We start from the raw sequence: 12,720 nt of genomic DNA, 5'->3' as shown, positions 1-12,720 counted from the left end.
AAACCGCACCACTCCCTTGCCGCCTTCTCCAAAACTTATGGACCTTTAATGTCTCTTAAGCTCGGTAACACCACCATGATCGTCGTTTCCTCTCGCGAAATCGCGCAAGAATTCTTTTCGAAACACGACTTTTCTTTCTCCAGCAGATCCATCCCATATGCCGCTTACGCTTTARACCGCCATAAATCTTCCATGGTTTGGTTGCCGGTTGGGGATCAATGGCGATTGCTACGAAGAATATCCATAGAACATTTGTTCTCGGTGCGCCAACTAGACGCTAGCCAGCTCCTACGCAAGAAAAAGGTTCAACAATTTCTTGATCACGTTCATGGCTGCTGCAATAGCAGCAGAGCGATCAACATCGGTCAAACCGCAGCCACAACGACTCTTAACGTTCTTTCCAACTTCATCTTCTCGATTGATTTAGHTGAATATGATTCGGTTTCATCTCAAGATTTTAAGGATCTGGTATGGCGTTTTATGGAAGTTGGTGGAAAATCGAATCTAGCTGATTTCTTTCCTGTTCTTCGTCCGCTGGATCCACAGGGCCTGCTACGAAAGGCCAATCTGTATTCTTCAAAGCTAATGGAGATATTCGAAAGACATATCAGCAAACGGTTGCAAGAAAGAAGGAATAGTCCATATGATGCCCCTCCATCAGGCAAAGATCTTATGGATTTGCTGTTGGACATCAGCGAAAACGAGAAAGCCTCGATTAATATCGATGACATACGTAACTTGATATTCGTAAGTAATCTTGTTTCTAATCTCGAATTCACATTAAGGGGGTGTTTGGGATTGTTTATTTAAAAAAACTTATGTTTTTTTTGTAAAAGTGCTTATTAACTTATGTGGTATCAAACTGGAGTTTTGTAAAAAGTGTTTGAATTAGCTTATAATGGTACCAAAAAGCAATAAGTTGATAAGTTGGTTTTTAGTGTTTGGCAAATTTGGCTTATAGATGTAAAATTACCAAAAAGGTCCTCCAATCAACCTCCAGAGTTCATCGTCTCCATCCTCGTCACTCCAAACCCTATTTTCTCCAGATTCCTCTCCATCCTCATCACTCCAACCCTATTTTCTCCAGATTCCTCTCTAGTGTTCATCCGTGTTTGCACCCGCCGTGGAAGAGGTTGTCATCGCGAGACCCTGTGAGTGGTTTCTCCCCGAGAACCTCTGCATCGGCGAGTTTCTTGGCACCGATTTCCGTCTCCAAGACGACATCCGTCTCCTAGATGACATTCGATTCAATTTCACAGGCTTCACAGAGGCTTTGGTGAGATGGACAGACCTCGATTTCTCTGGTTTGAGATTCTCTGGTTCGATTTCACAAATTCATCGGTCGGTCGCTTGAGAGGAAGGTAAGGGTTAAAATGGTAAATTGTTAATAAGTTGATTTTGATAAGTCAGGGGGGATTGACTTATCAAAAACGACTTATTACCGGTTTGGTATCGGTATAAGCACTTTTTTTTTTACCCAAACACTCCAAAATGACTTATCTCCGATACCGAACTGAAATAAGTTAATAAGTCAGTTTGAAAATCTTACCCAAACACCCCCTAAATACTTGATATATATATATATATATGTGTATATATATATTGATCATGTATTGGTGCATACAGGACTTATTTATTGCAGGAACCGATACGACATCAAGCACGTTGGAATGGGCAATGGCGGAGCTAATAAACAACCCCGAGAAAATGTCGAAAGCTCGATCTGAACTTGAGAAAGTAATCGGAAAGGAAGACCGAACCTTTCAAGAATCCGACATCCCTAGGCTCCCATACTTGCAAGCTATTGTCAAAGAAACTCTTCGGCTACACCCTCCAGTCCCGTTTCTAGTCCCGCATAAAGCCATAACTGACGTTGACATCTGTGGCTACGTCATCCCAAAAGATGCACAGATCATCTGCAACTTGTGGGCGATGGGTCAGGACTCAAACGTATGGTCAAATGCACAACAGTTTGAGCCAGAGCGGTTTCTTGAAGTGGGTATCGACTACAAAGGTCGTGATTTCGAACTGATACCGTTTGGTGCAGGGAGGAGGATGTGTCCAGGATGGCCTCTTGCACACAGAATGCTGCATTTGATGTTGGGATCTTTGATTTACAAGTTTGATTGGAAGGCTGAAGAAGGAAGGATGGATATGAGTGATAAGTTTGGATTCACATTGCATAAGAAGCTGCCTCTAATGGCCATTCCAATCAAACTTTGACTTTTGCAATTAATGCTTGGCGTATTTTTTTAATAATACACATGCTTATCTTTTTATCTTGAAGTTGAAGAATAAGGAAAAATAAAAAAAATTAAAAGAAACTGCCTCTAACAATTATTGCTTGAAATATTTTCTATATAATAATACGCATGATTAGGGGTGTTTGTGCTCTGGTTTAGACGATTTAACCCTCATACCACAAACCGTCAAACCAAAATGTAATTACGGTTTGTAAAATTTTAAGTTGAACGGTTTAACGTCAAGTGTCCATACCAGTCAAGTCAGATCACGAAAAGACGGTCTGGTCTGACCGGTTTAGGCGGTTTAAGCTTTTAATGAACTTTAAATATTAAAATTAAAAAACATATATAATTTATATTTTTAGATTAAATATTCATTTTGATTATGTTAGATGTTAGACTTTAAATTAGGCTTAGGGATATATTTGAGGCATAGCACGTAAGTTAAAAAAATTGGGTTTACTAATACTAAAATAAATAATATATTTGATGGTCGGTTTGGACAAAAAAAGTTCCAGACCGCAGACCATACCGCCCGATTTTTCTATTTTCCACACCAAACCAAACCGTCAGACCGCTCAAAGCACAAAAAATGATCCAGTTTGACTTGGTTCGGCCGGTTTGAACGGTCCAACGATTTTTTTGAACACCCTACGCATGCTTTTCTTTTTCTCTTGAACTTGAATAAGAAGGAAAATAAAAAATACCCTTGTGACCACGAATGTTCAAATATAGTGGTTTCAGCCTACCCGTAAAATAGATGGTTATATTAGAATTAGTCAGCTCGCATAGCGGATTAAATATTCAGGTTAATAAAAAGGGAAAAATAATAAATGGTCGGTGAAGAAGTGAAGAACATGTACCCTAAAACCGATCAACTAATATTAAATTGAATCAATGACCTTTTCATAATTATAAGTGGTTGTTTGGTTCATGGATTTGGATGAAATTAGAAGGAATTGGAATGGCCAAATCCTTTGACCAATTTCCAAATAGAGTGGTTTGGTTCATAGAATAAAACTATGGAATCCTTTCAATTCCAGTAAATTTCTTCACTCACAGATTTTACAATTCCAAAGCAATACTCTCGGATTTCAATTCATTTCGTACAAATTCCTTCCCTAATCCAAATTCATTCAACGGCGTCTACCATCTCATCTCATCGATCTTTGGTTCGATCTCCAATCTGGTACGTTCTCTCTCTCTCTCTCTCGTAATTTCTCCATCTATCACAAGATCAATAGACAACATACGTAATCAAGAAATCGATTCAAGATAATTAGCTATCGATATCACTAGTCCCACTCCATATATCGATAATTCTTGAAATCGAACCCCCAATTGAATGGAATTAGGGCACCAATCACTTCTGTAAACAAAATTCCATTGTAAATGGATTGTTGCATTTGTAGCTATCACTAATCTGTATGATCATTTGTAGCAATATAGGATAAATGGTAATTCCATTTTGTATTTTGGTTTTTAATTTTGGCCAATATGGAATTATGGGTGTTGATGGTTGCTGTAGCTGGATTGAAGTTCAATAGATTGGGCAGATAAGTTGGTCATTACTTGGTTTTAGAGATGGTAATTCCATTTGGTGGCTGTTGCTATGGCCTTTGGTCAAATTGGAAAAATCCTTCTGTTATCTTACTTGTTGATTAGATTCTSCTTCTAACCATGCTACTGTATTAAYTTGTTGTGTGTCACCGTATTAATTTGTTGTGTGTCACCGTATGTATTCCTTCATAGAAAAGTAAAAGTTTTAGATTCGTGAAAGGTGCAACCGTATTAAGTTGTTGTGTGTCACCGTATGTATTTTGAAACTACAATATAAACAAGTTTTTACTTGGTATAGTTGGTTTGCAAAGCTTTTACTCAATCCCAGACCCAAGTTCGAATACTGTGAGTGTCATTTTCTTAGTCAAATGTTATCATCGTTTGAAAAAAAAATATGTATATTTGTTTCTTATGATCAAACGGTGTCACTATTTGAAAAAAAAAATTCCCTATATATTTTTATTATAGTCAAATTGTGCCCCGTTTGACAAACTTTATGGGTACGTCCCTRCGTTTTATACGTTTCATTTTATAAACTATTTAATTCTATTGTTTTCCAATATAAACATCAAGTAATCATTATATAGTCAGATTTATATGAAAATAATAATAAAAAATAAGAGAATGAAGATGTAYCATACAATTCATTAAAGGAGGGTATAAAGGTCATTTAATTAGATAAGAGTTATTGAAACTATTTATTTAAGATTATTTATTTTAGGGGCTGTTTGTTTGGCTCTTAATGGTTACATTAAGAGCCAACCTCTTAATCGGTAAGAGGTCAAGGTTGTTTGGCAAAAAAAATGGCTCTGAATGGTTACATTTTCCCTCTTAACCATTTTGCATCTAAGGGGTCTCTAAACCATTCAGACTTCTCTTTTTCCATATTTGCCCTCTCTCCCAACATTCCTCACACATGGCTCACAGCCCCTCCCCCCACGTCGCCGGTCTTCAAATCCCTCCCCCCACCCCACGTCGTCGGTCTTCAAATCCCTCCCCCCACCCTACGATCGCCGGTCTTCAAATCCCTCCCCCCACCTTACGATCGCCGGTCTTCAAATCGCTCCCCCAACCCTACGATTGACGGTCTTCTTCTTCCAGCAGGTCTCACGTCGCCTTCTTCCAGCAGGTCTGTCGTCGCCGCCGTTTGTTGCCGTCGCTCGTCGCCGCCGTTCGTCGCCGCCTCCGGTCACCTTCCACAGCCTCCTTACTGCTGCATCCTCTCCTGTCTAGGGTTTGGTTTAGGGAATTTTTAGCATTTTTCTTTGGAAATTGATGGTGTTTATTGCTAATTTCATGTTTGTAACAATGTTAATGATGATTGGATTACCGACATTTTGCAATTTCTTGAGGATTTGATACTGATATGAAGAACAGCATCTTTTCTATATATCCGTTTAGAATTGATTGTATTTCTTGAGGGTTAAAATGGTAATTTGTTGTAATTCAGAGAACAATTACCAAACAACCTTGTTTCATTCAGCACTTAACCATTCTGATCCTCTTAGTCATTCTAACCTCTTAACTATTCTGAACTAAATCATTCAGCAACTGTCAAACAACCCCTTACCATTTTTATCATTTTAATGTGACTTCATTTTTTAGTTAAAAAGATTTTAAAATAAGTACAATTTAATTTTTATTTAAAGAATTTTTTTTTTGTTTAAAGCAATATTTACAGTTTTCATCAAAATCATAAATGTGATTTACAATTAACTGAATTTCTTTTTCCAAATTTTAGCACATGCATGAGATTTAAAGCKTGAAAAACAGTTATTCAAATTAAAATTTAAAAAGAAGGAAACAGAATCACATGTGTTGTGTGGCATAATACATAATTAATATGTATACGATCACATGTGATTCAAAATGTAATTCCTAATTTTTAAATATCATATTTGAGGGTTGGGTTCACGTGAGATCAAGGGTTTTTCATGAGACCCGTAAGACCAATTTATGTTCATTGTTCAACTTTATAAGCTAATGATCTAATGGTCTAAAGTTGCAAGGTGGCAATTTTGTAATTATTAAGAAGTCTCATAGCGTTTATGAATGTTCAGATCTGACGATTGTAAATATAATCCAAGGGTTGAGAATTGATCTTACGGGTCTCACGAAAAATCATTGGTCTCACATGATCCCAAGTCTCATATTTGATGTTGTAAATAAATTAAATTATATTTTCCACTTAAATTTACTATCATCAATATTATATATTATTTTATTTTTTTTGAAAATTTGGGATTTTTTTTGGGAAAAAAACAAGATAAATTATGGATATCACATATGATTTTTGACGAAAATTATGAAAAAAATCTTAACTAAATTACTTCAATAAAAAAATATTTTAAATGAAAAATTAAATCATGCTTATTTTAAATGTCATAGAAAATAAAATAGAAATCATGAAAATTTAATTATTCTCGGAATCATGAAAATTGTAAAAAAAATCATGCATAAATACTTTAGTTAAATGTATTAAATAACCCTTACATAAATAAATGAAGCTCTGTATATGATTCATATCAAACAAATGACACATATGTGTTCTTATTAGATACCATTTTCGTTTGAATCTCTCTCTCCCTCTCTCTCTCTCTCTCTCTCTCTTTATATATATATATATATATATATATATATATTAAACGTATAGAAAGATTCATCTGAGAAGTGGTATATTTGAGAAGTAAATAAGTGATCATAATCCTTCACCTAGTCAACTTTTTCGCTTTGACCGTAAAGTACCRGCTAATTCCTGACATATGGGTGAAGATGGAGGGATAGTTTGGCAATTTCTACAAATAGAAGACAAACGAGTCCATATGTGAACTCATGAGATTCACATATAAACTATATGTTCACATGTGAATTCATTAATTAGTTCACATGTGAACTATTTAACTTATTCATATATGAACCAACATGTTCATTTGGAGCTCAAAAATGGTGTAAAAATGGTGATTCCTGACTTCTGTTTGTTTCTGGTGCAGGTGTGGTAGGACTGTTTAACTTTTATTTCACTATCCACTATAAGGATTTCTTAGTGCCACAGTGTAATATAAGATTTCTTATTAAAAAATTGTGGTGGTTGTGAGTAGAGATGGCCGAATGGGTCCAGCATGACCCAAGATTGGTGGAGGATCGGGATGGGGACCAACTTGTTACCAGCCCAACCCAGGATCGGTTTAGGATCGCCGGTTAAGGACCAATTATGGTTTTGGTCAAAAAAAAGGTCTGGCCCGGCCCAAGACTGACCCAATTTTTTACAAAAAAAATTGTATTTTTATATGTATTTATAACTGTCTATGTGTATTTGATTGAAAACTAATTACAAATTTATAATAAAACGTATTTGTAAGTGTATGTGATTGAAAACCAATTACAAAAGTATAATAAAACGTATTTTTTAAGTGTATGTGATTGAAAACCAACTATAAAACTATAATAAAACATATTTTTTWAGTGTATGTGATTGATAATCAATTATAAAACTATAATAAAATGTATTTTTTAATTGTATTTGATTGAAAATCAATTATAAAACTACAATAAAATATATTTTTTAAAGTGTATTAAAAAAATATTAAAGTATTGTTAAAAATTTATCAAAAAAATACTAAATAATGTTTTTTTAATATATGAACGGTTTGGGCCAGCATAGGACCAGTTACCGTAACCGATTACAAGTACCCTTAACCGGGCCTTTTTATGTTTGGACCGGACCGAGACCGGTTACACATGACCGGTCCGGATTGTTACTGTTTTGGCCCAGGACCGATTTTGGCCCGACCTGACCGTGGACTGGCTTTTGACCATGTCTAGTTGTGAGTATGATTTTTAATAAAAAGTTGGTTTTTGGTACGTAATTGTTAATGTCATATCAGTAYTTTTTGYTGATATGGCAGTGAACAGTATAAAAGATTATAGGGTATAATTTTTAAATGTTTTTAGAGTATGTTTATAAAAAAATTAAATAACTTATTAAATGAGATTTTTATTATAAAAAATACAAATAATGTCTTGTAGAGTATGTTTATAAAAAANAGAGTATGTTTATAAAAAAATTAAATAACTTATTAAATGAGATTTTTATTATAAAAAATACAAATAATGTCTTGTAGAGTATGTTTATAAAAAAAATGTATGAAATAATTTCGTTTTTCTCTCTACAAATTTTACATAGATTTTTCCCTTTTTGAATATTGAGTCGTTAATGTTGTCATTTGTTTGTTTTCTATACAATCCGTTGATAAAGGGCTTTCTTTTAACCTTTTCCAATATCTGTTCAACTTAATGTTTTAACATTTGTTAATGTTGTCTGTTAAATATAATTTTTTATTAATAAATTAAATAAATATAAATAGATTAAAATTGATCGAAACATTAGAAAACTTAACTGTTCAATACATAATTATAAGCATTTATTTATTGAATAAAAAAAACATTTTATAAATTAAACTAAATAATTTATTTAATTAATTAATAAATTATCTGCTATTTAATTATAGTTAAGAATATTCAATTGTAATTTGTTTTTTTATTATGAGGTGTTAGTTAAGAAATTGATAAAAAAAATCTTTGCAGTTGAAAGTAATTTGTAGATAATTTCAAAAATGACATTTAAGATTTGTAATATAGATCTAGAAATTAAAAATGATTTTTAAATGAGTTGGTTGTTAGTTACAATCAATTAAATTTGTGAACTTTCATACTATTTCCCCTTTATTTGGGTGATTATATTTGATCTAATATTCGTCTGCTTTAATTCTACAGGTTTAGTTTGTCTCATATTTTAAAAGTGTTACAAGTAAATAATCAAATTCTCAAATTTACCCTAATTAATACACAAATCTTTAAAAGTTGTGAAGAGAGAGAAATTAAATAAAAGTAATTAAACATGTCATTTGGTTAACAAAAAAGTGTAATAAWCATGTATGCTTAAAATTGTGTGTTATTTCAATTGTGGACACTTGGGATCATGTGTAACAAGTCTTGTGTTCGAGAGACTCGTAAGGTCATTTTTTTACATTTGAAACTTCAAAGCAAAATGTTGTGAAGATTCGGTTTTTTTTTTACCTTCACAACAAATTACTGTGAAGTTTTAAGTGTAAAAAAATGATCTTATATGTCTTACGAAAATAGACTAGTCTCGTGTAAACCCAACTATATATATATATATATATATAGATTTTACGTGAACATAAAAGTGTTGTCCATTATTGTACGTATGTTTTGTTTGTATGTAATAGGTTGAAAAATTGAAATACATACATGTTTTATGGCTGAAATTGAATTATATTTTTATTTTAATATTTTAATATTACAATAATCAATTTGAATCCGCAACAGCAACTAGAAAAAGAAAATGCATGGATGTTAGCAAATGATAGGCCACAAAGAAGTACATTACATTTCCCATTTCAACATATTAAAGGGTGTTTAGAATTGCTTATTTTAGATGTTTTTTAACTTATTTCAGTTTGACATCGGTGATAAACTAAATACTAATGTTTGGATGAGGAAAAATAAAATTGTTTATACTGATGTCAAACCAGTAATAAGCAGTTTTTGATAAGTTATTCATTCCTAATTTATGAATAACTGTTTATTATCAGTTTACTATTTTAACCATGTTTTATTAATGTTTGTTAATTATTAATCTTATTGATATAAATTTTTATCAAAAAATATTATTATAAATGATGAAAAATAAATTTTTACATATTAAAAAATCAAATAATTTTAATTATGTAAGACTGTCTTTTTTAGTCATTTTACATATATAAGCAAAATTTGTCAAACACTAAAAAAAATTTATCAACTTATTGCATATTAATACCACTATAAGCTAATCCAAACACTTTTTACAAAACTCCAATTTAATACTACATAAATTAATAAACATTTTTACAAAAAATGTAAGTTCTTTTAAATAAATAATCTCAAACACCCATAACTACTCAAAGAATTTATGGTGATTCAAATTTTGAGTTTTCTACTAACACGTGGCAGGATTTCAATGGAGATACGTGTGTAGCGCAATGAAGAGATACGTGTGTAGCAAAATCAATTATTATTAATTCAAAGAAAATCTTGTAAATATGATGCAACTATGTACCATACATTAAGTGTATCAAGCATGGTTCATGGTGTATTTAAGATATGTAATATTCCAAAATATCGAATATTTAAATATAATAAAATTAGTATTCCAAGATCTAATATTTACATTGTAGTAGAAATAAAATTTTTAATCTTACAATTTATATCACCATCTAAAATTACAATCTTGAGGAACATAACTTTGTTTTATATAATAACGTCTTGATTTGTACATATCCTTCTTTGATGTTAATCTTTATATCTCTTTCTATCCAAACTTTCTTTCGAGTCTACTAGTTGCTTGAGTGAAAAAGTTAAAAGAGTTTTGGGTGAGCCTCGGGCCCAGCGAATCCACGGTTTTCATACACGAACAACAACATTTACAATAAACAATTTTCACAACACTTCATAAATTTAGCATGTCTTTATGAGAATAATACTTTTCACAAAATAAAGATATTATAGTATGTGTCTACATCACAAAGCAACGGTGTCATGGAAGATATCTACCTCACATAGCATCACCTGACGAACTCACACANATTTATGGTGATTCAAATTTTGAGTTTTCTACTAACACGTGGCAGGATTTCAATGGAGATACGTGTGTAGCGAAATGAAGAGATACGTGTGTAGCAAAATCAATTATTATTAATTCAAAGAAAATCTTGTAAATATGATGCAACTATGTACCATACACTTAAGTGTATCAAGCATGATTCATGGTGTATTTAAGATCTGTAATATTCCACAATATCGAATATTTAAATATAATAAAACTAGTACCCTAAGATTTAATATTTACATTGCAGCGGAAATAAAATTTTTAATCTTACAATTTATATCACCATCTAAAATTACAATCTTGAGGAACATAACTTTGTTTTATATAATAACGCCTTGATTTGTACATATCATCTTTATATCTCTTTTTATCCAAATTTTCTTTCGAGTCTACTAGTCGCTTGAGTGAAAAAGTTAAAAGAGTTTTGGTTGAGCCTCAGACCCAACGAATCCACGGTTTTCATACACGAACAACAACTTTTACAATGAACAATTTTCACAACACTTCATAAATTTAACATGTCTTTATGGGAATAATAATTTTCACAAAATAAAGATATTATAGTATGTGTCTACATCACAAAGCAACGGTGTCATGGAAGATATCTACCTCACATAGCATCACCTGACGAACTCACACAGCATGTCCACACTTACGGCTTAGACAAACTCACAAAGCATGCTCGTTTTTACAAAATCATATTGTAGTACATTCTCATTGACACATAAATACTCAAAATACATATTATAAAAATATCGAACTTTTCACGCATATATAACACATCAAAAATCTCGAGAAACTTCAATAAAGTTGTAGATAATTATAAATAAGGCATGCAACTATTTTAAAATAAATTAGGTGTAACTAACAATACATGTCGTAGCCCAAACYGATCATTGAAGTGGCTAGCATATCCCCGATTTATGCCAAACTAGCTACGATATAGAGCACCGTCAATCTCATTACAGCATCCATTGTTATCTTTTTCTCACAATAGTTCTCCTTCTTAATCCCAAACTTCACATAAAGCTACAAACTCCCATTTTATACTAAGTTATCGACGGGTTTATGGAATATGAAGCGACAAGCCATGATTAATGGTCGGAGGTTTCATGGAATATGAAATGATAAGCCATGATTAATGGTCGAAGGTTTCATGTCTCTTAGAGTTCCATAGTTATTGAATTACAATTTTAAGGCCTAACCTTTCACTTTCTTTACCTTTACACAACCCTTTTAGTTTGAGAATGTTTTTTTTGTTATTGTTACAAGATTAAATGTTCAAATCCCTTCTTACATGATCTTTCGCATATATATAAATATATATATATATATATATATATGTGTGTGTGTGTGTGTGTGTATGTAAACGCAATATATAATATGTGTGTATGTTCAAAATAGTTAATCAACTCTTCATTTTTTTTTGTTAAGAATCATTTGTTACTGATTGTTGGAAATTAACATTTTTTWAAAATTCTGTTGAAAATTACCATTTTATACAAACTTTAGTGTAATATGATAACATTGTTAAAAAAATATCATTTGACATAAGTTTGTTAAAACTTATTTCATTATAATAAACTGCAAATATTACCAAATTTGTCGAAATTATAATTTTATAACAAATTTGTTGAAAAATTGCCACTTTATATAGAATTTGTTCAAAAGTTAATTTAATTAAGGTATTTTTTATTTTTTTAAAGGGGTTGAATTTAAAATCTTATTTTATTTTTGTTTGATAAAAGATGATGTTGAAGTCTGAAAGCAGAATCAATAAGGGTTTGTTTGGTTTACAAGATTATTTTTTAGAGATTTGGATTTCATGTAGGTATTTAGATTTGGAGGGATTTGAAATCTTTGGTTTGGTTTGTAGGATTTATAATGAATTTGGATTTCTTTATTTATAAATAATTTATATAAAAWATTATAAAAATAATCATATTACATTTTTATTTTTCGATTATTRCAAAACAAATGTTTTTAACATATTTTAAAATTTTATTGCATACAATCCTATACAATCTCGTGAAATCTTGCTCATCCCCAGGGCCGGCCCTGGGCCTAGGCCGAAGGGGCGACGGCCCAGCATCAAAAATCCTAAGGGCATCAAATTTTTTTAAGCCCAAACAATATACTAGGTTCAGTTTGTATTTAGGCCTTAAGAAAAATTACCGTTAGCCTTCTTAACCTTAGTCCATTCCATTAATCGTCGCTCGCTGCCTCGCTCTCGCTCTCGTCTCTCGCTCT

General features: G+C 31.9%; 1 protein-coding gene across 1 annotated transcript in view; it reads left to right on the top strand.

The window, feature by feature from the left end:
* The window catches only part of LOC112503003 (geraniol 8-hydroxylase-like), a 2,674-nt gene extending 397 nt beyond the window's left edge, over window positions 1-2,277 (top strand). The window contains exons 2-3 of the mRNA XM_025107055.1: window positions 1-747; window positions 1,627-2,277. Of these exons, the coding sequence (XP_024962823.1) occupies window positions 1-747; window positions 1,627-2,223 (1,344 nt within the window). The 3' untranslated portion in view covers window positions 2,224-2,277. The remainder of the gene's footprint in view (window positions 748-1,626) is intronic.
* Window positions 2,278-12,720: the final 10,443 nt, after the last annotated feature.

Source organism: Cynara cardunculus, unplaced genomic scaffold, assembly GCF_001531365.2.
Source record: "Cynara cardunculus var. scolymus isolate 2C unplaced genomic scaffold, CcrdV1 Un_Scaffold_2357, whole genome shotgun sequence".
In the NCBI taxonomy this organism is placed as follows: domain Eukaryota; kingdom Viridiplantae; phylum Streptophyta; class Magnoliopsida; order Asterales; family Asteraceae; genus Cynara; species Cynara cardunculus.
This window is presented reverse-complemented; position numbering and strand designations above follow the sequence as displayed.